Source organism: Monodelphis domestica, chromosome 2, assembly GCF_027887165.1.
Source record: "Monodelphis domestica isolate mMonDom1 chromosome 2, mMonDom1.pri, whole genome shotgun sequence".
NCBI classification, from domain to species: Eukaryota; Metazoa; Chordata; class Mammalia; order Didelphimorphia; family Didelphidae; genus Monodelphis; species Monodelphis domestica.
Genome location: NC_077228.1, coordinates 251,784,030 through 251,809,852, shown reverse-complemented (window position 1 = coordinate 251,809,852; position 25,823 = coordinate 251,784,030). Strand labels below are relative to the sequence as shown.

Genomic DNA, 25,823 nt, shown 5'->3' with positions numbered 1-25,823 from the left:
TTAATTATGTATGATTATGATACATTACTTCATTTTCTCTTTACAATGTTCTCCTGGTTCTGTTTATTTTGCTCCATATCATTTCATGGAGGTCTTTTCAATAGAAAACACAGTACATCATTCCTTAAAGCACAATATCATCCAAATCACTATGAGATACCACATTGGGGAATGTTCAGCCAATCAAGGGACATCCTCTCATTTTCTAACTTTTTACCACCACAAAGAGTGGGACCATGAATCTTTTTATACAAACATTTTTTCATTACTATTTCTTTGACTCCAACCCAGTAGTGGTATTGCTGGATCAAAGGGTATACATTCTTTTAAAACCCTTTAGGCATAATTCCAAATTGCCTTCCAGAATGATAGGATCAATCATGACTCTACCAGCAATGTATTAGCATCCCAATTTTGCCATATCGCTCCCAACATTTATTATTTTCCTTTGCTGCTTTATTGGCCAATCTGCTAGGTAGGAGGTGGTACGTCAGAGTTCTTTTGATTTGCATTTCTCTAATTATAAGAGATTTAGAACATTTTTTTCATATGCTTATTGATAGTTTTGATTTCTTTATCTGAAAATTGCTTATTTATGTCCCTTGCCCATTTATCAATTGGGGAATGGCTTGCTTTTTTGTACAATTGATTTAGCTACTTATAAATTTGAGTAATTAGACCTTTGTTAGAGATTTAACAAAAAAAAATTTTTCCCCGGTTTGTTGCTTCCATTCTAATTTTGGTTGTACAAAAACTTTTTAAGACAATATAATCAGAATTATTAATTTTACATCTTGTAATGTTCTTTATTTCTTGCTTGGTCTTAAATTCCTTCCTTTCACATAGATCTGACAGGAATACTATTCTATGTTCACCTAATTTATAAATTCCCTCATTATATTTACCCATTTTAATTTAACTTGATATAGGGTATGAGATATTGATCTAAATCTACTTTTCCCCATACTGTTTTCCATTTTTCCCAGCAGTTTATGTCAAATAGAGGATTCTAATCCCAAAAGCTTGGATCTTTGAGTTTATTGAACACTAGCTTGCTGAAGTCATTTATCCCAAGTCTATTCCATTGATCCATCCTACTATCTCTTAGACAGTACCAGATTGTTTTGATGGCCACTGCTTTATAGTACAGTTAAAGATCTAGTACTGCTAGGTCCTCATTCTTCACTTTTTTTCCAATTAGTTCCCTTGATATTCCTTTTTTTTAAACCCTTACCTTCCATCTTGGAGTTAATATTGTGTATTGGCTCCAAGGCAGAAGAGTTTTAGCTCTTAGCTGGCTCTCAATCCACTGAGCTATCCAACTGCCCGCTCCCTTGATATTCTTGATCTTTTGTTCTTCCAGATAGAAATATATAGATATACATATATGTGTGTATGTATATCTTCTTCCATTCCAGTTCTAATTTTTTCTAATTCTATGAAAAAGTTTTTTGGTAGTTTGATAGGTATGGCACTGAATAAGTAAATTAATTCAGGTAGGATTGTCATTTTTATTATATTAGCTCATCCTACCCGTAAGCAATGTTTTTTTCAGTTGTTCAGATCTAGTTTTATTTCTGTGAAAAGTGTTTTGTAGTTGTGTTCACACAATTCTTGAGTTTGTCTTGGTAAATAGATTCCCAAATATTTAATATACAAAGTGATTTTAAATGGAGTTTCTCTTTCTAACTCTTATTGCAGAGTTGTGTTGGAAATATATAGAAATGCTAATGATTTATGTGGGTTTATTTTGTACCCTGAAATTTTGCTAACACTATTATTTCTAGTAGCTTTTTAGTTGATTTTCTAGGATTCTCTAAAAATTCTATCATATCATTTGCAAAGAGTGATTGTTTAGTTTTCCTCATTGCCTACTTTAATCCCTTTGGTTTCTTTTTCTTCTCTAATTGCTGCTGCTGGCTTTCTAATACAATATTAAATAGTAGTGGTGATAATGGTCATCCCTGCTTCATTCCTGATCTTATGGGAAGGCTTCTAACTTGTCCCAATTACAGATGATATTTGCTGATGGTTTTAAACATATACTGTTTATTTTTTTGAGGAAGGACCCTTCTATTCCTCTACTTTCTAGTGTTTTCAATAGGAATGGGTATTGCATTTTGTCAAAGGCCTTTACTGCATCTATTGAGATAATCAAATGATTTTGTTAGTTTGGTTATTGAATTATGTGGATGGTTTTCCTAATATTAAGCCAGCCCTGCATTCTTGGTATAAATTCCACCTGGTCATGGTGAATAATCCTTGTGATAATTTGCTATAGTCTCTTTGCTAGTACTTTTAAAAATATTTTTGCATCTATGTTCATAGGGAGATTGGTCTACAGTTTTTATTCTGTTTTTGTTGCATGCTCAATTCATTAATCTCTTCCTCCTCAATTTTGTTGATATAGTCACTCTGGGAAATAAATTTCCCCGAGTACTGCTTTGATTCTATCCGATAGATTTTGATATGTTGTCTCCTCATTGTCATTTTCTTCAATAAAATCAATAATTATTTCTTTGATTCATTCTTTGATCCACCAGTTTTGAAGAATTAGATTATTTAGTTTCCAATTGATTTTAAATTTGCCTCTCCATGAACCCTTATTGTGATTTTATTGCATTATGATGAGAAAGTTGCATTCATTATTTCTGCTTTTCTGCATTCATCTGTGATATTTTTATGCCCTAGTACACAATCTTTGTATATATACCATGTGCTGCAGAAAAGAAGGTATATTCCTTTCTATCCCTATTCAATTTTCTCCAGACATCTATTAGCTCTAATTTTTCTAACATTTCATTCACTTACTTTACTTCTTTCCTATTTTTTTTCATTTAGTTCTGATAGGGGAAGGCTGAGGTACCCCACTATTATGGCTTTACTATCTATTTCCTCCTTAAGCTCCTTTAAAAATCTAGAAGCTGTACCATTTAGTGCATATATATTGAGTACCGAGATTTTCTTCATTCTTTATATTACCTTTTATCAAATGTAGTTTCTTCCTTGTCTCTTTTAATCAAATCTATTTTTACTTTAGTTTTGTCTGATACCATGATTGCTACTCCTGCCTTCTTTGTCTTATTCTGCTCTAACCTCTTACCTTTACTGTGTGTGTCTACCTGCCTCATTCACATTCACAGTTATGATTATCATCTGTATAGCCCTCCCCACTTTGACTTCCTTCTTTGATCCTGACCTTTCTCCTTTTATTCTTTCCCTTCTCTCCAGTGTTTTGCTTTTAAATTCGTCTCCCCCCCCTTTCCCCTCCTTTATGTTACTCCCCTAATCCTCCCACTTCTTACTTCCCTCTTATTCTAGGACCTTTTGGTCACCACCCCCCAGATGCTCCCTCCCTGGTATTACTCCCTCCACATCACCCCATTTCTTATTCCCCTTCTACTTTTCTTTAAGATACAATTCTATACCCCAGTGAGTCTGTCTGGCTGTTCTCTCTCCAAGTCAATTCCAATGAGAGTACAGTTTAAGTATTACCTTTCACCAATCTCATCCCCCCTTCCATTATATTGGTCTTCACCCTACCCCATGCATGTCTTTATGTGAAATATTTAGCCCCATTTTATTTCTCTTCTCCCATTTCTTTTAGTAGTATTAGCCTCTTCCCCCATGCCTGTTTTATTTTCATTTTTTAACATATCCTAACCAGCTAACTACCATCCCCTCTATGTATATTTCTTTCAACTACTATGACAGTGATAACAGTTTTTAAGGGTTACAGAAGCCTTATTGAAGCCCTTAATTTTTTCCTCTTTCTTATCTTTTTTATGCTTCTCTTGGCCTTTGTATTTGGGCCTCAAATTTTCTGTTTAAGTCTGATCTTTTCTTCAGGAATGCTTGGAAATCTCCTATTTTATTAAATGACCATATTTTCCCCTGAAAGAGTATAAGTCAGTTTTGCTGGGTAGTTAGTTGGTTCTTAGTTGTAGACCAGTTCCCTTGCCTTCTGGAATATTGTATTCCAGGACTTCCAGTCCTTCAATGTGGAGGCTGCCAGATCTTGTGTGATCCTGACTGGAGCTCCAAGATATCTGAATTGTTTCTTTCAAGTTACTTATAGTATTTTCTCCTTGGTCTGGGAGCTCTTGAACTTGGCTATAATGGTCCCAGGAGTTGTCATTTGAGAATTTAATGCAGGAGGTGATCTGTGTATTCTTTCAATCTCTATTTCACCCTCTTGTTCAAGATTATCAGGGCAGTTTTCTTGATAATTTCTTTAGTATGGTGTCTGGGGCTTTTTTTTTTTTTGGTCATAATCTCTCCAGGAATTATTTTCCAGGTTGGAGGTCCTTTTGACCTATTTTTTCTTTTTAAGTCATTCTTTTCATCTCTTTTTTTTTTGCCTCATTTTCTAGCTAGTCAATTCTGGTTTTAAAGACATGATTTTCTTGTTTTAGTTTATGTGCCTCTTTTTCCAGATGACTTATTTTGATTTTTAAGTTCTTCTTTTCCCAATTTTCTTCAACCTGTCTTATTTGTTTTTTGAATTCTGTTTTGAACACTTTCAGAACCTGAGTCGAATTTGCTGGATTTTTTGAGGTTTTCCTTGATGCTCCTTGGTCATCATTTGTTCCATGTTTCCATCCAAACAGAAGCTTTCAATCATAATTTCCTTCTTTTTCTTCTATTGTTTACTCATATTTTTTTCTTCTTTCCCACTCCTTTTAGGTTGTGCACTTGTTCTTCTATTCATTTGCTAGATCTGTGAATTTGATCTTTTTTTCCCTGAAGGGACTTCTTCTCTGCTCTACTGGTAGACTAGATTAGACCACTTGAGCTGACCTGCTGAGCTAATCTGCCCTGAGGCCAAATCTCTCCAGTTGCCACTGAGGCTGAAGGTGAGGGTGTGGAGGCTAAAGGTGTGTAATCAGCCAGCCCTCCCCTCTGCCAGCTGCCGCTCTGCCAGCCACAGTCAGAGTTCTGAGCTTCGTGTGGAGGTACCAATGTATTCCATCTTGGCTGTAGCTTTCTCCCTGGAATCCCAGTTAGACTGAGTCCTACCACAGATCTCAGTGCAGTAAATGGGGGTGGGATGTTGGGTCTTTCCCTTAAACCAGGGGTCCCCAAACTGTGGCCCCTGAGGCCATTTTATCTGGCCCCCACCGCACTTCCAGAAGGGGCACCTCTTTCATTGGTGGTCAGTGAGATGCATCTGTATCCTGTGTTCCTGGAGTACTGTATGTGACAGCTCCTCAAAGTGTGGAGTTGCTCACATACAGGACTACTTTCGGTAACATAATCCTTTGCACGGGGTGCCGTGCAAAGGATTATGTGGCTGCACAATGGAAGATGTCAGCACGGTAAACAGCAATCTGGGGGAGGGGATTCCTCACTGTGTATACTGCTGCCTGGTATAGTGGTGGCAGTGATGGACCTGTGCAAGGTGTGACAGGCCCATCACTGCCAGCACTGCAGCCTCTGCTATCCCAGGCAGTGGTATACAGTGTCATAAGCCCAGCCCCACCTTCAGCACTGTATACAGGCATTGGATAGCGGTTATCTGGCCTGTGACATCAGCAGTGGGCCTCTACTGTGAGAAGCCTACCACTGCCACTAGGTGTTTTATAAGGCACCCCCTGTTTTTTTGGGTCAAATTAATATAAGACAGTGTCTTATTTTGGGGGAAGCACAGTAGTACAATGGCCCCTATACTCCCCTAGATGCACAACATAATGGCCCCTATTATAGTTATATTATATTATTTATTATGTTATATATTATAATAATTATTATAATTACTATATTATGTATTATAGTTATAGGAGTCATTATGTTGTGCATCATGGGGAATATGGGGGTCATTGTACTGTGTAGTAATGTGGGGAGAGACTTTGGGGCAAAGGGAGGTGATAGGGGCCATTATGTTGTGCATCTGGGGGAGTATGGTTGCCACTGTACTATGTGGGGGAAGTGAGGCATGGGTTTTTCATATTATGGTCTATAATTACAGATCTATAAATATGGACCACAAGAGGACACGCACTACTGTCATGCCTTCTTTTTTCCTGCCATGGAATCTGATCGCAAGACAGAAGCGATCAGATTCCTGTGTGAGTTCACAGATCGCAGTGTGGTTTGCACAGGGTAGTGTGAACTGGAAAGGTGATGGAGGAGCCAGCTCTGTAATTGTGCTGGTTCCCGCACCACACCAGTGTGAGCCTGAGGTAAAAGTGGAGTTCTACCAAAATGGCCACTGGTAAGACTGAAATGATGTGAACTGGAAAGGCTGCATTGATGGACACAGATCAGTGCAGTCTGTATGCCTCTGTGTGGGCAAAATTATTGTTAGTATATTGTTTTTGTAGGGCTGTATATCTATCTGTCTATCTATTGGTATTTTACTAACAGCAATTTGGAATCCCTAGGAAACAATGATGTCAAGAAAGAGAAAAATTGACTCGGAGTGTAGAACAGTGGATTTATGATTACTTTTTCATGCAGTACAAGGAAAGAGATGTGTGTTTGATATGTCAGAATATAGTGTCTGTGTTCAAAGAATACAATTTGCATCGACACTATCAAACTCAACATAAAGATAAATATGATTGTTTGGTCAGAGATGTGAGAAAAGATAAAATATGAAAACTGAAAAATACATTGACAATTCAGCAAAATACTTTTGTGAAGCAGAAGCAGCTAAATATTTCATCACTGCAAGCAAGTTTTCAAGTTGCCAAGCTAATAGAATGCACTGGCAGACCATTCGTGGAGGGGGAATTTGTTAAAGAGTGCCTTCTTTCTGTCACCAAAGAGATGTGTCCAGAAAAGGCAGACTTATTTAGTATAGTAAGTCTTTCAGGATCTACAATTACACAAAGGATTGAAGAAATGGGAGACAATTTGCATCAGCATTTGCAAAACTCTGCAAGAAAACTTTCCTATTTTTCCTTGGCACTCGAGGAGAGCAATGATGTTCATGATTCTGCACAACTTCTAATTTTTATTCATGGGTCGAATGACAATTTTGAAGTCACAGAAGAGCTTGCTGCACTGCAAAGCATCAAAGCATCAAAACATCAAAAAACTACAGGAGAGAATATATATGAAAAGGTTTCCCAAATTGTGATGGATTTGGAGCTGGACTGGGCTAAACTAGCCAGTGTGACAACCGATGGTGCTCCTAGCATGGTGGGGTCTAAGAAAGGAGTAATTGCTTGCATTAACCAAAAGATGGACAAACATAACCATTCTCATCCAATAGCCATACACTGCCTCATCCACCAACAAGCACTGCTATGTGTGCACTGCTATCACTGAAGTAGGACTCTGTTATGAAAATTGTGATATCTTGTGTTAACTTCATTACAGCTAATGCACTAAACAACCAACAATTTCAGGAATTTCTGTCTGAGCTAAATGTTGCCTTTGAAGATGTTTTGTAGCACACATAAGTCCATTGTTTGAGTCGAGGGAGAATTTTGAGACATTTCTATGACTTACTTCCACAGATCACAGTTTTTGCTTTCAAAAAAAAAAAGAAGTACCAGAGCTCAATGATGCAGAATGGAAATGGCACCTCGCCTTTCTGACAGATGTAACAGAGCTACTCAACAGTTTCAATGTGCAACTTCAAGGAAAAGGGAAACACATCTATCATATGCAATCACATGTGAAAGCATTTGAAGTAAAATCAGGTCTTCTTATCAAACAAGTGAAGGAGGAAAATTTCTTCCATCTCCCCTTAACTCAAAATCTGTCAGCGGAAAAACCCTTGATTGCATTCCCAAAACAAACATGTGTGAATTAACTGGAAAAGTTGCAAAAGGAGTTCCAATACAGATTTAAAGAGCTTCATCTCCATGAACAGGACATATAGCTTTTCTATAACCCATTTTCTATTGACATTGGAAATGTGGATACAATTTACCAAATGGAACTGGCTGAACTGCAGAATTGTTTCTCTGAAAGAAGCATTCAAGTCAAACAGCTTGCCTAATTTCTATGCATCTCTCCCCTCTGAGACATATCCTAATTTCAGAAACCATGTACTCAAAATGGCAACCATCTTTGGCAGCACTTATGTCTGTGAACAGACTTTTTCAAGAATGAAACATCTGGAGTTTCCTGTCAAGATGGCGGCTTAGAGAAAGCTAAAGACCAGATCTCCTGAAACCCTTCCTTACCGATCTGAAACCGAATGCTCCTAGGACACCAAAAGTCAAAACGATCAACAGCATAGACCCCAGGAGTCCTCCTCCTGGACCTGGACCTGGATCAAAAGGTACGCCCCCCCCCAAAGCCAGAACCCGAGACCACTAGGACCTAAGGGGTAGGCAGAAGGAAGGTCCTAGGACCCATCCCCCCCAACCCAGAGCTCTGAGTCCGAGTCCGAGGCAGCAGAAGCAACCTCAGAGCCCCACGGCCTGCTATTCTGAAGGCCGCTTCCTGAAAACAACCCAACCCAGTGGAGGGGGCACCCAGAAAGCAAGGAAACAGAGAGACAGGAGAGCTCATAACCCCCTGGGAGGAGCCCTTGGAGCTCCGGGAAGCCACGGCCACTCCCCCTCAGAGAGCAGGGTCTTCTGAAACAATAACAACCTTCAGGACTGGCAAAAGGGCCTCAGGAGCCTGCTATTCTGAAGGATGCTTCCTGAAAACAACCTGACCCAGTCTAAGGGGCACCCAGAGAGCAGGGAAAGAGTGATGGGGGGAGCTTGTAACCCCCTGGCTGGATCCCTCCATCCAAGTCTCAAGTCCCTGCCTCAGGGCACACTCAATACAACCCAGGGAAAGCTAATCTCATTAGGAGCCCTCCTGGAAGCCGCGGCCCTTCCCCCAACATAGTGCAGGCGCTGGCAGGCTAAGGCACAGGAACAAGGGAAAAGCTAGGCTTAGAGCATGGAAGTAAGGCAACAGAGAAGCATCAGGAGGGTGCCGAGGAGAGGAGGGCAGTAACAGGGACACACCAGCAACTCCTGGCTTCCCGGGAAGACAGAACAACAACTGCATAGAACGGACAATCTGCCTAGGGCTAAAACCTCTGAACACCAGACAGAGATAAGAAAAGCTAACCCCACACACACTCAGATAGAGATGGCAAACTCCACAGAAGCACAAAAGTCCCAAAATTCAAAAAAAAAACATGAAGAAGGGGGCAACTTTGGAAACATTTTATGGAGCAAAAATACAAAACACAGAGGAAACAGAAGAGGAAACACAAGGAAATGCTCTGAAACCTTCCAAAGGACAGGGAAACTCTCCACAAACCCATGGAAAATTTAAATCTGAAATGATCAAAAAGATGGAAGCCTTCTGGGAGGAAAAGTGGGAAATAATGCAAAAGAAATTCACACATCTACAAAACCAGTTTGACCAAAGTGAAAAGGAAAACCAGGCTTTAAAGCAAGAACTAATAAAGCAAAGCCAAAAGAGCAAGAAATTAGAAGAGAACATAAAATATCTCACTGACAAAGTGACAGATTTGGAAAATAGAATAATTGGACTTCCAGAAAAGCCAGAAATAAACAGCAAACTCGACATCATAATACAAGAGATAATCAAAGAAAATTGCCCAGAGATTCTAGAACAAGGGGGCAATACAGCCAATGACAGAGCTCACAGAACACCCTCTACACTAAATCCCCAAAAGACAACTCCCAGGAATGTAATTGCCAAATTCCAAAGCTTTCAAGCAAAAGAAAAAATCTTACAAGAAGCCAGAAAAAGACAATTTAGATATAAAGGAATGCCAATCAGGGTCACACAAGACCTTGCAAGTTCCACTCTGAATGATCGTAAGGCATGGAACATGATTTTCATAAAGGTAAGAGAGCTGGGTCTTCAACCAAGAATCAGCTACCCAGTAAAACTGACTATATACTTCCAAGGGAAAGTATGGGCATTCAACAAAATAGAAGATTTCCAACTTTTTGGAATGAATAGATGAGAGCTCTGTGGAAAACTCAATATCAAAAATCAAAGAGCATGGAATACCTGAAAAGGTAAATATGAAAGAAACGGAAAAGGAGAAAAATGTTATCTTCTTTTTTTACTCAAACTCTCTTCTATAAGGACTACATTTATATCAATCTATATATACTAACAGGTGGGGAAAATGTAATGTGTAGATAGGGGGAAAAGAAAGACCAAATAGAATAATCTTTCTCACACAAAGATTCACATGGGAAGGGGAGGGGAAGAAAACTCCTATAAGCAGAAGAGTAAGAGAGTTTTTACTTAAACCGTACTCTCAGGGAAATCAACTCTGAGAGAGAAAAACATCCAGATCCATTGGGATCTTGAATTCTATCTTACCCAACAATGGTAGGGAGAAGCGAAAACCAAGGGGGGAGGCGGAGAGGGAAAACAAAAGGGGAGGGAAAGAGAGGGGGGAGGGAGAGGGAACAAAAGGGGAGGGACTAAAAAGGGAAACATATCAAGGGAGGGGATAATGGGGACTGATTTAAAGTAAATCACTGCACTAAATGGTAGAGCCGAAAGGAAAAAAGGTTAGAATTAGGGAAGGTTATCAAAATGCCAGGGAGTCCACAAATGACAGTCATAACCTTGAACATGAATGGGATGAACTCACCCATAAAACGTAGACGAATAGCAGAATGGATTAGAATCCAAAACCCTCCCATATGTTGTCTTCAAGAAACACACATGAGGCAGGTTGACACCCACAAGGTCAGAATTAAAGGATGGAGTAAGACCCTTTGGGCCTCAACTGACAGAAAGAAGGCAGGAGTGGTAATCATGATACCTGATAAAGCCAAAGCAAAAATAGACCTGATCAAAAGGGATAGGGAAGGTAATTATATTTTGTTAAAAGGGACTTTAGATAATGAGGAAATATCACTAATCAACATGTATGCACCAAATAATATAGCACCCAAATTTCTAATGGAGAAACTAGGAGAACTGAAGGAAGAAATAGACAGTAAAACCATATTAGTGGGAGACTTAAACCAACCATTATCAAATTTAGATAAATAAAACCAAAAAATAAACAAGAAAGAGGTAAAAGAGGTGAATGAAATCTTAGAAAAATTAGAATTAATAGACATATGGAGAAAAATAAATAGGGATAAAAAGGAATACACCTTCTTCTCAGCACCACATGGCACATTCATAAAAATTGACCATACATTAGGTCTCAGAAACATAGCACACAAATGCGGAAAAGCAGAAATAATAAATGCAGCCTTCTCATATCACAAGGCAATAAAAATAATGATTAGTAATGGCATATGGAAACCCAAATCTAAAACCAATTGGAAATTAAACAATATGATACTCCAAAACCGTTTAGTTAAAGAAGAAATCATAGAAACAATTAATAATTTCATCGAGGAAAATGACAATGGCGAAACATCCTTTCAAACCTTTTGGGATGCAGCCAAAGCGGTAATCAGAGGTAAATTCATATCCCTGAATGCTTATATTAACAAACAAGGGAGAGCAGAGATCAATCAATTGGAAATGCAAATGAAAAAACTCGAAAGCGATCAAATTAAAACCCCCCAGCAGAAAACCAAACTAGAAATCCTAAAAATTAAGGGAGAAATTAATAAAATCGAAAATGATAGAACTATTGATTTAATAAATAAGACAAGAACCTGGTACTTTGAAAAAACGAACAAAATAGACAAAGTACTGGTCAATCTAATTAAAAAAAGGAAGGAAGAAAAGCAAATTCACAGCATTAAAGATGAAAAGGGGGACAGTACCTCCAATGAAGAGGAAATTAAGGCAATCATTAGAAATTACTTTGCCCAATTATATGGCAATAAATACACCAATTTAGGAGAAATGGATGAATATATACAAAAACACAAACTGCCTAGACTAACAGAAGAGGAAATAGAATTCTTAAATAATCCCATATCAGAACATGAAATCCAACAAGCCATCAAAGAACTTCCTAAGAAAAAATCCCCAGGGCCTGATGGATTCACCAGTGAATTCTATCAAACATTCAGAGAACAGTTAATCCCAGTACTATACAAACTATTTGATATAATAAGCAAAGAGGGAGTTCTACCAAATTCCTTTTATGACACAAGCATGGTACTGATTCCAAAACCAGGCAGGCCAAAAACAGAGAAAGAAAATTATAGGCCAATCTCCCTAATGAATATAGATGCAAAAATCTTAAATAGGATACTAGCAAAAAGACTCCAGCAAGTGATCAGAAGGATCATTCACCATGATCAAGTAGGATTCATACCAGGGATGCAGGGCTGGTTCAACATTAGGAAAACCATCCACATAATTGACCACATCAACAAGCAAACTAGCAAGAACCACATGATTATCTCAATAGATGCAGAAAAAGCCTTTGATAAAATACAACACCCATTCCTATTAAAAACACTAGAAAGCATAGGAATAGAAGGGTCATTCCTAAAAATAATAAACAGTATATATCTAAAACCATCAGCTAATATCATCTGCAATGGGGATAAACTAGATGCATTCCCATTAAGATCAGGAGTGAAACAAGGATGCCCATTATCACCTCTACTATTTGACATTGTACTAGAAACACTAGCAGTAGCAATTAGAGAAGAAAAAGAAATTGAAGGCATCAAAATAGGCAAGGAGGAGACCAAATTATCACTCTTTGCAGATGACATGATGGTCTACTTAAAGAATCCTAGAGATTCAACTAAAAAGCTAATTGAAATAATCAACAACTTTAGCAAAGTTGTAGGATACAAAATAAACCCCACATAAGTCATCAGCATTTCTATATATTTCCAACACAGTTCAGCAGCAGGAACTAGAAAGAGAAATCCCATTCAAAATTACCTTAGACAAAATCAAATACTTAGGAATCTATCTCCCGAGACAAACACAGGAACTATATGAGCACCACTACAAAACACTTTCCACACAACTAAAACTATACTTGAACAATTGGAAGAACATTAACTGCTCATGGGCAGGTGAGCCAATATAATAAAAATGACCATCCTACCCAAACTCATCTATCTATTTAGTGCCATACCCATGGAACTTCCAAAAAAAATTTTTTACTGATTTAGAAAAAAAAAAACATTTCATTTGGAAGAACAAAAGATCAAGGATATCCAGGGAAATAATGAAAAATAAATAAATGGAATAATGAAAAAAAATACAAAGGAAGGGGGCCTTGCAGTCCAGATCTCAGACTATATTATAAAGCAGGGGTCACCAAAACAATCTGCTACTGGCTAAGAGACAGAAAGGAGGATCAGTGGAATAGACTGGGGGCAAGCGACCTCAGCAAGACAGTATATGACAAACCCAAAGATCCCAGCTTTTGGGACAAAAATCCACTATTTCATAAAAACTGCTGGGAAAATTGGAGGACAGTGTGGGAAAGATTAGGTTTAGATCAACACCTCACACCCTACACCAAGATAAATTCAAAATGGGTGAATGACTTGAACATAAAGAAGGAAACTATAAGAAAATTAGGCGAACACAGAATAGCATACATGTCAGACCTTTGGGAAGGGAAAGACTTCAAAACCAAGCAAGACTTAGAGTTACAAAATGCAAAATAAATAATCTGGAATACATCAAATTAAAAAGTTTTTTGTATAAACAAAACCAATGTAACCAAAATCAGAAGGGTAGCAACAAATTGGGAAACAATCTTCATAAAAACCTCTGACAAAGGTTTAATTACTCAAATTTACAAAGAACTAAATCAATTGTACAAAAAATCAAGCCATTCTCCAATTGATAAATGGGCAAGGGACATGAACAGGCAGTTCTCAGCCAAGGAAATCAAAACTATTAATAAGCACATGAAAAAGTGCTCTACATCTCTTATAATCAGAGAGATGCAAATCAAAATAACTCTGAGGTATCACCTTACACCTAGCAGGACAGGTATGGAAAGTAATGAATGCTGGAGGGGATGTGGCAAAGTGGAGACACTAATTCATTGCAGGTGGAGTTGTGAATTGATCCAGCCATTCTGGAGGGCAATTTGGAACTATGCCCAAAGGGTGATAAAAGACTGTCTGCCCTTTGATCCAGCTATAGCACTGCTGGGTTTGTACCCCAAAGAGATAATAAGGGAAAAGACTTGTAGAAGAATATTCATAGCAGCACTCTTTGTGGTGGCCAAAAATTCGAAAACAAGGGGATACCCATCAATTGGGGAATGGCTGAACAAATTGTGGTATATGTTGGTGATGGAATACTATTGTGCTAAAAGGAATAATAAAGTAGAGGAATTCCATGGAGACTGGAACAACCTCCAGGAAGTGATGCAGAGCGAAAGGAGGAGAACCAGGAAAACATTGTACACAGAGACTGATTCACTGTGGTACAATCGAAGGTAATGGACTTCTCCATTAGTGTCAATGCAATGTCCCTGAACAATCTACAGGGATCTAAAAAATACTATCCACAAGCAGATGATAAACTGTGGGAGTAAAAACACCGAGGAAAAGCAACTGCTTGACTACAGGGGTTGAGGGGATATGACTGAGGAGAGACTCTAAATGAACACTCTAATGCAAATACCAACAACAGGGAAATGGGTTCGAGTCAAGAACACATGTGATAACCAGTGGAATCGTGCCTCGGCTATGGGAGAGGGAAAGGTGGGGGGAGGGGAGGAAAAGAAAATGATTTTTATTTCCAGTGAATAATGTTTGGAAATGACCAAATGAAATAATGTTTAAAATTTTTTTTAAAAATCTCTTTGGGATACAGACCCAGTACTATCAACTCTACTTTCTTCATGAACTTCCTGTGAGGAATCTCTAGTTTAGGATTCTACTAAAACTATAATATTGCTATTATATCTTTACTAAGATCATCAAAAAATACAGACAGTTAAGTGGCAAATATAACAAAAAAGGGCAATAGTTAATGTTGGAGGAGTCATGGGATGATAGGCACACTGATGTTGGTGGAACTGTGAACTGGTATAACCATTTCAGAAAGCAATTTGAAAACTATGTAAATAATATGACTAAAATGATCATATCCTTATTCTCTTTGGCCTCTCTACAGCCTTTGAGATTGTTGATCACTCTCACCCCTTTGATTCTCTCTTCTCTCTCCACTCTCTTCTGGTGTCTATCTACTGATTGCTCTTTTTTCTCTCCATATTCCAATCTCTCTGCTGGCCTGGTACCAATCTCACAACTCCAAACTGTCTTTAAGTCACTTTGAATTGGATGACCAATAGATATTTTAAATGCAATACAGTTCCTTGAACAAGATACTTCATCTCTTAGCTCTGAGCATTTTATGTGGCTATGCCCCATATCTGGAATGCTTCATCTCCTCGAATAACCTACCAAGATTCCATGAAGTTCCAACTAAAATCCCTTCTTTTACAGGAAGCTTTGCCCAATCCCTCTTAATACTAGTGCCTTCCCCAATTATTTCCCATTCATCCTGCTTCATGTAATATGTTTGTTTGTATTTTGTCTCCCATATTAGACTGTGAGTTCCTTGAGGGAAGGTACTGTGTTTTGTTCCTTTCTGTACCCTAGTTCTTAGCACAGTGCCTGGATATAGCAGTACTTAATATTAAATATCGATTGAACCAAATCCCATTGCTTGGTTTGCACAAAGAAGTTATTGATAAAAAGAAAGTTCCATGTACTTCAAAATAGCACTTTTTGAGAAGTTAAGAATCAGAAACAAACAAAAAAAAAGATGCCTACTGATTTGGGGATAGGTAAACAAACTGTGTTATATGAATGCAATAGAATATTACCATACTATAAGAAATTATATGTATGATGAATGCAGAGAAACATGGAAAGATCCAAATGGAATAATACAAAATAAAGTAAGCAGAGCCATGAAAGCCATATACACAATGACTACAATTAAGATTTTCTAAAATTAGCTACATACACAAAGAAATCAAAAGTGAACTATATTCAAAATTATAAAGATTAAGCATGACACTTCCAAACCAACCCTTCATAAAAGTGGGTGATCTATAGATATTGAACACTAAACATTTTGGAACTTTTAAAAAGTATTGATAAGCTATAATAATATTGATTAATATTAATAATAATATTAATAATTAATAATATTGATATTAATAATATAACAATTATAAGCTATAAGATAACATTTTTCTTCTTTTTTAATTAAAAACATTAATTATTATATGGGATAGCTATCTGAGAGGTAGAGGAGAAGGAATACTGAGAAAAACTGTAGTCATGTAAAAAACAAAAGATATCAACAAAAATTCATTTTTCAAAAAAAAATCAAGATAAATGTTATCATGTCTAACTCTTCATGACCTCATTTAGGCAAAGATACTGCTGTGGTTTGCCATTTCATAACCTAGCTCGTTTTATAGATAAGGATGAGACAGAGTTAATCAAGGAGATTACATAGCTAGTAAGTGCCTGACACCAAATCTGAACTTAGCAAGATGATCCTTCCAGACTTTATGCCTGGCACTATATTCACTGCACTACCTCACTGCCCCTGTTAATCCCTCACAAAAGTCATACTAATGATAGCCTATATAAGCATTGTTTTGTTTTGTTTTTTAGGGTCTTACATGATCAGAAAAGCCTTCTTTGTAACTGCTTTTATCTATTCACAATTTCAAATAGAGAGGGGCTGTTTCAGTAATTGTGCTTCAGCAAATATCTGGTTATTATTTCAAGGATTTCTTCCAGCTTTTTAAGGTGCTTCTATGATTTAGAAATTTTATTCCCTTCTTGTTTTCTATACAATTTAATTTTTACTGTTCATAGCCCTTATAGACAGCTAGGTAGTGCAATAGATAGAGCACTGAGTCTAGACTCAAATTCAAATCTGATCACAGATACTTATTAATTGTGTGACTCTGGGCTAGTCACTTAATTTGCCTGCCTAGGTTTCCTCAACTATAAGGGGATAATAAAAGCAACTATCTCATGGGTTTGTGTGAGGATCAAATGAGATAATATTTGTAAAGTGCTTAGCACAAGGCCTGATAAATAGAAGGAAATCAACAAATACTTCCTTCTTTCTTCCCCTGTGGGGTTTTTTATCTGTTGCTGTCAGTGGGAATATCTAGACAAATGACTATCACTCCTTCTTGGCCATTCCAGCCCATAATGATCTCTTTTGTTCTTGAACTCTTATAAATTCCCACAGAAATGAAAATAAGAAGAATGGGATTCATGATTTCATCAATTTAGGAAATGCTTCAATTCCCCCTTCACAAATACAGATCAGCAACTCATCATAATTTAAAGTGCATGGGGCACTGAGACACTGAGTGGCTTACCTAGAAACACACAACTATTATGTGTCAGAGGGAGAATTTGAACTTCAGTCTTCCTGACTCTAAGACCAATTTTCTATCCATTATGCTGGTATTCATTATTAAAACATCACCAGAGAGTCTTTAAACCATCTCCTTTCAAATAAAACATATCTACACATGTTAAACACAGAATTGTTTTGTTCAAAAACCTTGGGAAAAGGAAATTATAAGACCTTAAAACAGGGGACACATGCCACATATACATCACAGAATTTAGCTGAGCACATCCCAGCAAAAAAAAAAAAAAGATATGCTTGATCAAGAACAGAGACTCTAAAGGGAAAGATAATTGATAATTCAAGAGTAATGGGAAGCAGCAGCCATGTGGCTAAATGGATAGAGAGGCAGGCCTAGATGGAGGTCATAGGCTCAAATCTGGCCTCAGATACTTCCTAGCTATGTGACCCTGGGCAAGTCACTTAATCCTAGTTGCCTAGATTTTACTTAATTTACTTAATTGCCTAGATTTTACCACTCTTGTAAAGGTTTTTTTTAAGTATTTTAATGGGAGCATTTTAAGAAAGTGAGTCCACTTATCTTTTAGAATACTTTTAAAAACCAAAATTTATATAGACTATTTTTAATAGAATCCATGAAAGACAAGATCTGTCTTATTATTAGATTTTATATATTTTTCTACACACACAATTAGTGCTTAACAAATATGTGATGATATGAAATGCTCTGCTCAACAAATATTTAAATAATAATTTATTAATTATTAATCAATAACTTTTGTTATATTATTCTATTGTTTCTATATTGATACATTAATATATAATAAAATGTATGCTACATTATATTATAAATTAATAAGTTAAATCAAATCAGCTGATATTCTAATAATCTATACATACCTCCCCGAGGAGAAGGGGAATTATGACCTCCAATGATTACTCTGATGCCTAAAGTTTCTAATCTAATCTTCCATTTGTTAATTATATTCATGGACTTGTCCTGAAAAAGAGATGGCAATAATACAATATGATGAAATTCATTAAATTATATAACTTGAACATGTATAAATAACAACAAATGATAAATTAATAAATACCTTACTGGCATCATCAAAGATAGAAAGCTCCAAGGTGCCTTCAAAGTCTTGTTCCAAAACAGACTTCAAACAGTCATCCAACCAGTACTCGGCATTGTGAACGGGGAGAATGATGGACTAGAATTTTATTTAATTAAAGATAGAGCAAAGAATGAGTATCAAATTCCTTCTCCACTACTCAAATACATTCCTCATTTCAAGAAGTAAAACCTGGTTTTATGAAATAAAGCTATAATAAAGTTTTTAGAGAGAGAATTCCCCCCTCAAACAGTAGCAGGTTATCTGTTTTCTCTCTACTGGCTTTCAAGATTCTCTATTTCGTTAGGATTCATTTACAAACTAGCTTTCACAAAATTGGTCTCCCTAATGGTTCCTTGAAAAACTAAAAGAAATAATATTAAATCTGCAGGTAATTTGCTTTCTAAAAATCAATACTAAATGTTAAAACCTGTATAAACTAATACAGGGCAGAGAAATCAGAATCATTAAATACACAATGACTACAAAAACACAATAACATAAACAAAACAAAACAAAAACCTAAAAGATAAATGAGCTGAAATTAATTTTAGTGAACAATCTTGCTCTGGAATAACTCCTTGCTTCTCTGTGGAGAGGTGAGGAAATAGAAGTAGAGGTTGCTGCATATTGTCAGAACCAATTGTTTTACTAGTTTTCTTTGCCTCTTTTGCTTCACTACAAAGAAGGATTTAGTTAGGGGTAAAGGTTACAGTGAAGAGCAGTAAAGAGAAAATTACTAAGGTGTGATATCATCAATGTCATTCCCACTAATTTTCTCCACTGATACAAATCATAACCCAGTCATACCAGCTCATTCTATGTGACTTTTGCCTATATTCTACTATAATTTGACCACAGAGGATCTAATCAATGTATTAAGCACCTTTCTAGAGTTCTCCTAACATTGTATGGATAAAAATGGAGCACATGGACCTTCATTCTATCTATCCCATTCACTTTTTTTTTTTTTAGTTTCTCTAACATGATTCACAGGGCTTCTCCTGCATAATTTCTCATTTGTAATGTGTTAAGGCCTAGGTATGCCAACTGTGTTTCTCTCTAATGATCTTTGAAGTGATCCGCAACTTTATTTCTTCAAAGACTAGTATTTTATAACTCACAGCCATCAGAAGAATATTTTTTAAAAATAGGAATTTTTTCAGGAAGAAGCTTGGGGTTATTAAAATAATTGTGCAACTTTTAAAAATTTATTCTCTTTATCCAGTTCAATCCTGGACCCAGTTCATTGTTCAGGAGAATATCTCGCAAAGAAATTAAGGATTTAAGGATGGCAAAACTCTTTTCATAAATGTAGTCACACAGCTAGTACTGTCTGAGGCAGGATTTAAACTCAGGTCTTCCTGATTCCAAATCTGAAACTCTATTCATTTTATTACCTTAAAATACTTCATAGACTCCTACTAAATAAGATCCATAATCATGCAAAAGATCTGAAATAACTGTCCACACAGGAAAAAATTAGACAAAGGAATTGAATGGACAAATTATAGAGCTTGTCCACTAGTTCAATATGTGTCTGTGTATTAGGTAGATAGATAGATAGATAGATAGATAGATAGATAGATAGATAGATAGATAGATAGATAATCTTGGTTAGGTAAGGAAAATGGACAATATGCTGGGTCCTAAAATAAAAAACAAAGGCTATTTTGAAAAAAAGTGTAAAATAAAAACAAAACCAATCAAATTTTTAAATAAATTAAATCAAAGTTAAATGTATGGCCATACCACATATTGGTGAAGAAGGAATGCATATTGCAATGGGTTGAAAAATAATTAGAGTATTCTGAAAACAAGCAGTATTTGCTATTTGGAGTTATAGGGAAACTCAAAACAAAACATTTTTCTTTTTAAATTGAAAGTTAACATGATACAGCAGGAAAAGGTTTAGAAGCAGAGGATTTGGGTTTAAGTTATCATGACACTTAAATACTGATATGACTTTGGGAAAGTCAACCTCTAGCATTATTATTTTATTTATATTTATTATATTATTATACAAATGTTATATATATATTTATCAAAGTTTATTACTTTGAACAAATTAACTTATTTGTAATTGTAGTAATTTAGGATACAAAATGAAAGTGGTGTAAAAAAATTAAGATTCTAGTGTTATCAAAATTCTCTGGAGACTGCATATTAATTGATATTTATTAGTAAAAGTTAGAAATAGATCAGGTGAAATTGTTACAAATGTCCATGAGCTTCAAAGAATTTCAAATGACACTCAGCAAATTGCTTTAGAGACCCATGTGGCACCTGATGATGCATGGTGGAACATCTGAAGACTACAAAGAACAGTTGTCAACTGTTAGCCAAATAGACCTTTTTAATCCTAGGATTTTTTTGACCTTTTCAGACTTTATCCCATATTTGTATTAAAAGTCTTTCATGCCATCTTTCACCAGGAGAAAAACTTATGTACACAAATACTTAGGATCAGGACAAATGAGTATAATTTTTTAAACTCCAGTTTATGGAATTATAACTTATATTTGGTATTGAAGAATCAGTTTATGATGTCTAACAGCTGTGAAAAGGAATTTTTTTATTCCCTAAGTCTATTTTAAGTTAATCAATCAGAAACTTGAAATATACCCCTACTTAACAAAGAGAGTTCACACTTACTTAAGTCATTAGCACTTAGTCCTAAAAGACCAACAAGCACTGCCTCCACCCCCCAGGTCCCACTAAGCAAATTGAGAGACTTTGATTAGTTCCTGTGATGTGATAGACCAACCCATGGTGAAAGGAAGGAGAAACCAGAGAGAAAGGAAGTGATGTGGAGAAAACTGCTTATAAAAGCTAGACAAGGGCATTCTGATTCATTCCTGCTGCTTTGGTTGCTCTTGATGAAAGAGGGATTCTTCTGTGTGGAGATATCTCCTGCCTTGAACTTCTGTGTTGGAGACTGATTCTTTGCTGGTAAGACTCTTGCTGAAGAGACTACTGTGACTCCTGGTTGGAGATCCAGACCTGACAAAGCCTTTGTTGGAGATGAGCTGGATCGACAATTATAGGGTATTTAGCTAGGCAATATTTTCTATCTCTTTCCTACATTTTCCCCTTTACTATCTCTACCTTATTGTAATAAAGCTACTATTGCTACTAACATACTCATAGTTTAATTTTTAATTTTTATAAGTGGTGACCACAATAACTGTTTCTAACTCATAAATTTAGCCAAACAATTTTTATCCCTTACACAGCCCTGACAACATTGTATACCCCAAATCTTAGATGATGGTGAACCTTTTGGAGACAGAGTGCTGTGCCCACCCCCAAAGACAGAGTGCCATGCCATGCCACCCCCCCAGAGACCAAGTGCCATGCCTTTCCTCCATCTCACCCTCTGCCTCCCTCCTTACCCCTGACAGGGAAGGGAGGAAGTATTCCTACTGGGCTGCTGGGCAAAGGGGTAGGTGATGAGAGGAGAACACTCCACTCTACTCCCCTCCAATTATATGCCATGCTGTAAGCTGTTTTCCCCTCAAACCTAGCTCCTCTCAAACCCCCCCATGGGAATCACCTTTACCACAGACTCAACAGGCTGCCATCTGCACCACTCCCAGCACCATACCTCAAACAGGGGAGCAAGGAAGTGCTCCCATTAGGTTGCTGGGCAGAGGGGAAAGGGAAGTTAAAATGTCCTCAGGTGCATAGAGGGGGGCTCTGCCCCAAGTATCTCTGGTTTTCTAATAACAAACTGGCAGGCAACTGCAGGTTGCCTACAGAGAGGGTTCTGAGTACCCTTTTTGGCACACATGCCATAGGTTCACAACTACTGGCTTAGACTATTGAAACCCACCATTGTTTTTAAAACTTGTGAAACTATAAGTGATGTTTGAGTCTGATTCAAAAAAGACACAAAGGGGTGGCTAACAAGCCAATGATCAGCGACGATGAGCAGATGGTCACAAATGCCAATTTATCAAGGAAGTTCATTCCTTCCCCTTCCTGAGTAGCCTGATCTGTCTGTCAACATTCCTCACATAACACAGTTATGCCAGGTTTGCATCCATTATGGTCTGCATGTCAATAAAAGGGAGGGGACAGGTCTTTTCTGGGTTTTTGAATGAACTCAGGGAGAGAGCAGGCAGGTAAGAAGGGAGAGGAAGAACTGAATGAAGGATAGGCACACATGGTTTGAGATCTTAGAGTAAGGTAGCGAGATTTAACTTTAGTCTTATCTACCCTTTCTATCAATAAACTTTATATATTTAATAACTGGGTAGTTATATTAATTTAATTCTTATACCAACAACCCTAAGGGGAGAATTAGGGAAGTGGCTGTTCAGTGAAGTTTTGAAGCTAGCTTTTTCTGTTTCAGCCTATAAGACATGAGACTAAAATATATCCCTGTTTGACTCTAACTCTGATTTGCTGTCCCTATGATGAAGTAGAAATTGGACTAGGGGACCATAATCCTCTTTTTGTTAGAGTTCTGTCCTTTTTTTCCTCTGGCATGGCAACTTTCTTTAGTGATGACAGATAACTGCAATATTGTTGTACCTGACCTACATGCTTGTAGGATATACAGTACTTCCATTTTACCTTGAATATGTATTAGTGACTTATGACTTTAATTTATCTATTTCTGTTTCTCTCTCTTGTTTTTGGGAGAAGTGATTCATATATATTACTTAATGAATTCTGAGGTCAGTAATCTAGTATCCTAGCTATACATCCTATACCAAGTCTATTATTGCTATAAATGAATATTCACCATGTTGGAATATTTTGTGTTACCATCAGATTACATTGGGATTAGCTCCTGAGCTACAGTAAACTGTCCTCCTGAGATGGGGAGGGGGGGGGGGGATAGTGAAGTCGTCCTAAAGATCCTTAGACCATATTTTAAAGTAAGTCCAGGTAAAGATATTGACAACAATATCTTTATGCCAATTTGCTAGACCAGGGAAGCAGATCTCCTGGAGAAGATACTATAAGTACCATCATGATTCCAGATGGACTAAAAATGATAGAAGCAATAGAGGATGACCACAAATCAAACACTACATCATGAGTCTCTGAGTGAGTCTTTGGATATAATGAACTGAACTGTGGAGGGCTGGGTCCTCTATCTACTTTTGTTCTTCACATGCACCATTATTTTATCCTGATTATAAAACCCTTGTGCCAAAAATGGGAAATGTCCCCTAATGGCCCCTTGTCAATGTGTCTATCAATCATTTTTTTAATGTTAAGGAACACCTAAATGTAGTAAAACCCTCCATGAAATGTATAATATCTTTGAGCTCTTATACATCCTGGTAAGACCTGAAATATATAGATATTATATGTGGGATGATTCACTGGGGAGACTAGCATGTCTCCCAAAGAATCAGAGTGGAGAAACATATTAATCTCTCAAAGAATCAGGTGGAGGACTGTATAATATATATTAATGTATTTATGTATTTACGATTCATAAATACATTCATATAAATTATACCCCCTTAATCCCTTTGAGAATCCATTTGTGATCCATATCACTCCCACCCTTTGACTGGGCACCTTTGGCTATCTGGCTGCCCAGAAGGGACTGGCTTAAATCCCTGCATAAATTGTAGCATCTATAAGACCAGGCTTAGACCCAGTCTGAAGTTAAGTCTATCCAACCAGAAAGGCTCAGGTGTGGTAAAACTGGCTTTATAAGAAAAGGCAGGGAGGAATTCAACTCTGTTTTGGGGTACAAGAGGGCTAGAGACTCACAGTCACTTTTGGCTAGTTAATGGAAGTCAGGTGGTAAACATATTAATTAGAAATGGCCAGGTGATCATGTGATTTCTCTTTTTCTGTCTTTAACTAATAAATAATTATAAATTAATATATAGTCTCCAGAGAATTTTAATCCTAACACTAATAAGCACTAGTAGGAAACAAACTTAATTCCATTCCAATAATGAAATTCACTATAGGGAAAGAAGTCAGTCACCAGAATCTCAGATGGTATTTGAAAGTGACACAGAGCAAACACATTTTTTTTGGTAGCTGGTTGTCTATTAAATAGTTCTATTTTGTTAAATGCAAATATTTATTTGTATTTATGTAAATTTCTGTTATTAAAACATATTTGAATTTCCTACTATTACTTAAAAGAATTTGAATTATTTATTATATTGAACCACAAAGCTTATTTTGTAAAAGTTAACTATAGTTTAAAAAGTTAAATAAATAAATTTAAAAAATTATACCACCATGTAATCATATAGAGTCATAAAACCCCTACAATAATTTCCAGATTTCCCAGAGATGTAAGATCAGTGGCTTCCAGGTTGGGAATCACTGCTCTCAGTCATATCTCAAAATCCTGTTAGAATAGTAAATGATAATCATTTTTTAAAACAGAGCTAAAAACATCTATCTAGTCTGGAAAAATATTAATCTGAAATCACATTTACTAAAATAATTGATTTAATTAGGTCTGTGTCAAGGTAAGATTGTCAAGTTTAAAGTTTAGCTATGTCTGTGTGAAAAAAATGAATAACAAAAATCCTAATTTCTAGCAGTAAATACTTTTAGCTTAAGTCCCAATTGTTCTAACCCTAATCAATATCAGTACCAGTCATCTAATCGACATTAAATGAGGCTTTGTTATATTCCTTTCCCAATATATTAAATCAAGTAGTTATTCCATATTCGGTTCTAATTGTTGCTTCTTGGTCTTCTAGGTTCTTCAGCCAGCCTCTAATATAGATGATTCTCAGATCTGCTTGGCCAGCCCTAATCTATCTTCCAACTTCCTGAATGGCATTTCCAAATGCCTATTTTATATCTCAAACTTCCTCTTCTCTTCTAACTTCCCTATTATTGTTGGAGGGCTCCCAAATTTAGCATCATCCTTGATTCCTTTACCTCTATCATCCCTCTTCGCATATTCAATCTGTTGCCAAATTCTCTCAATTATCCCCTCATAACACCTCCTGTTTATTTCCCTTTCCCTTCTCTGACATCACCATCACCCCAATGAAAAGGCCTCATTCCTTCATACTTAAACCATTGCAATAGTCTGCTAGTTATTCTCCTTACCTCAAATCTCTCCATACTCTATAATCATATCTTCTACTTAGTTGTTAAATTAATCTTCCTAAAGCATTGCTATGACCATGTTATCTACTTATTCCACAAATTTCAGTAGCTCTCTATCATCTCCAGCATCACATGTAATGTATTTGACAAAAGTGTGATCTATCTTTCAAAGTGCTTCACAATAGGTAGACTACCCTCCCACCTATTTAATCTTTTTATACTTTACAACATTCACATACTTTATGATGCAGTCACATTGGCTTCCTCAAACAAGATATTCTATCTCCAGGCTCCAGTTTTTCCTATCCCTGTAATACTCTCTCTCTACATCTCCTCCCCTTGACTTCCCTCAAGTCCCAGCAAAAATCTCATTTTTTCCTTTTTAACCTTTTTTTTTTTAACCTTTTTAACCTTTCTTTGTATACC

At 36.7% G+C, this 25,823-nt stretch overlaps 1 protein-coding gene across 1 annotated transcript in view; it reads right to left on the bottom strand.

Moving 5' to 3' along the window:
* Positions 1 to 25,823, bottom strand: part of B3GNTL1 (UDP-GlcNAc:betaGal beta-1,3-N-acetylglucosaminyltransferase like 1) — a 174,043-nt gene that overhangs the window by 136,413 nt on the left and 11,807 nt on the right. The window contains exons 2-3 of the mRNA XM_007483420.3: positions 18,321 to 18,437; positions 18,124 to 18,223 (exon numbers count right to left, since the gene is read on the bottom strand). Of these exons, the coding sequence (XP_007483482.1) occupies positions 18,124 to 18,223; positions 18,321 to 18,437 (217 nt within the window). The remainder of the gene's footprint in view (positions 1 to 18,123; positions 18,224 to 18,320; positions 18,438 to 25,823) is intronic.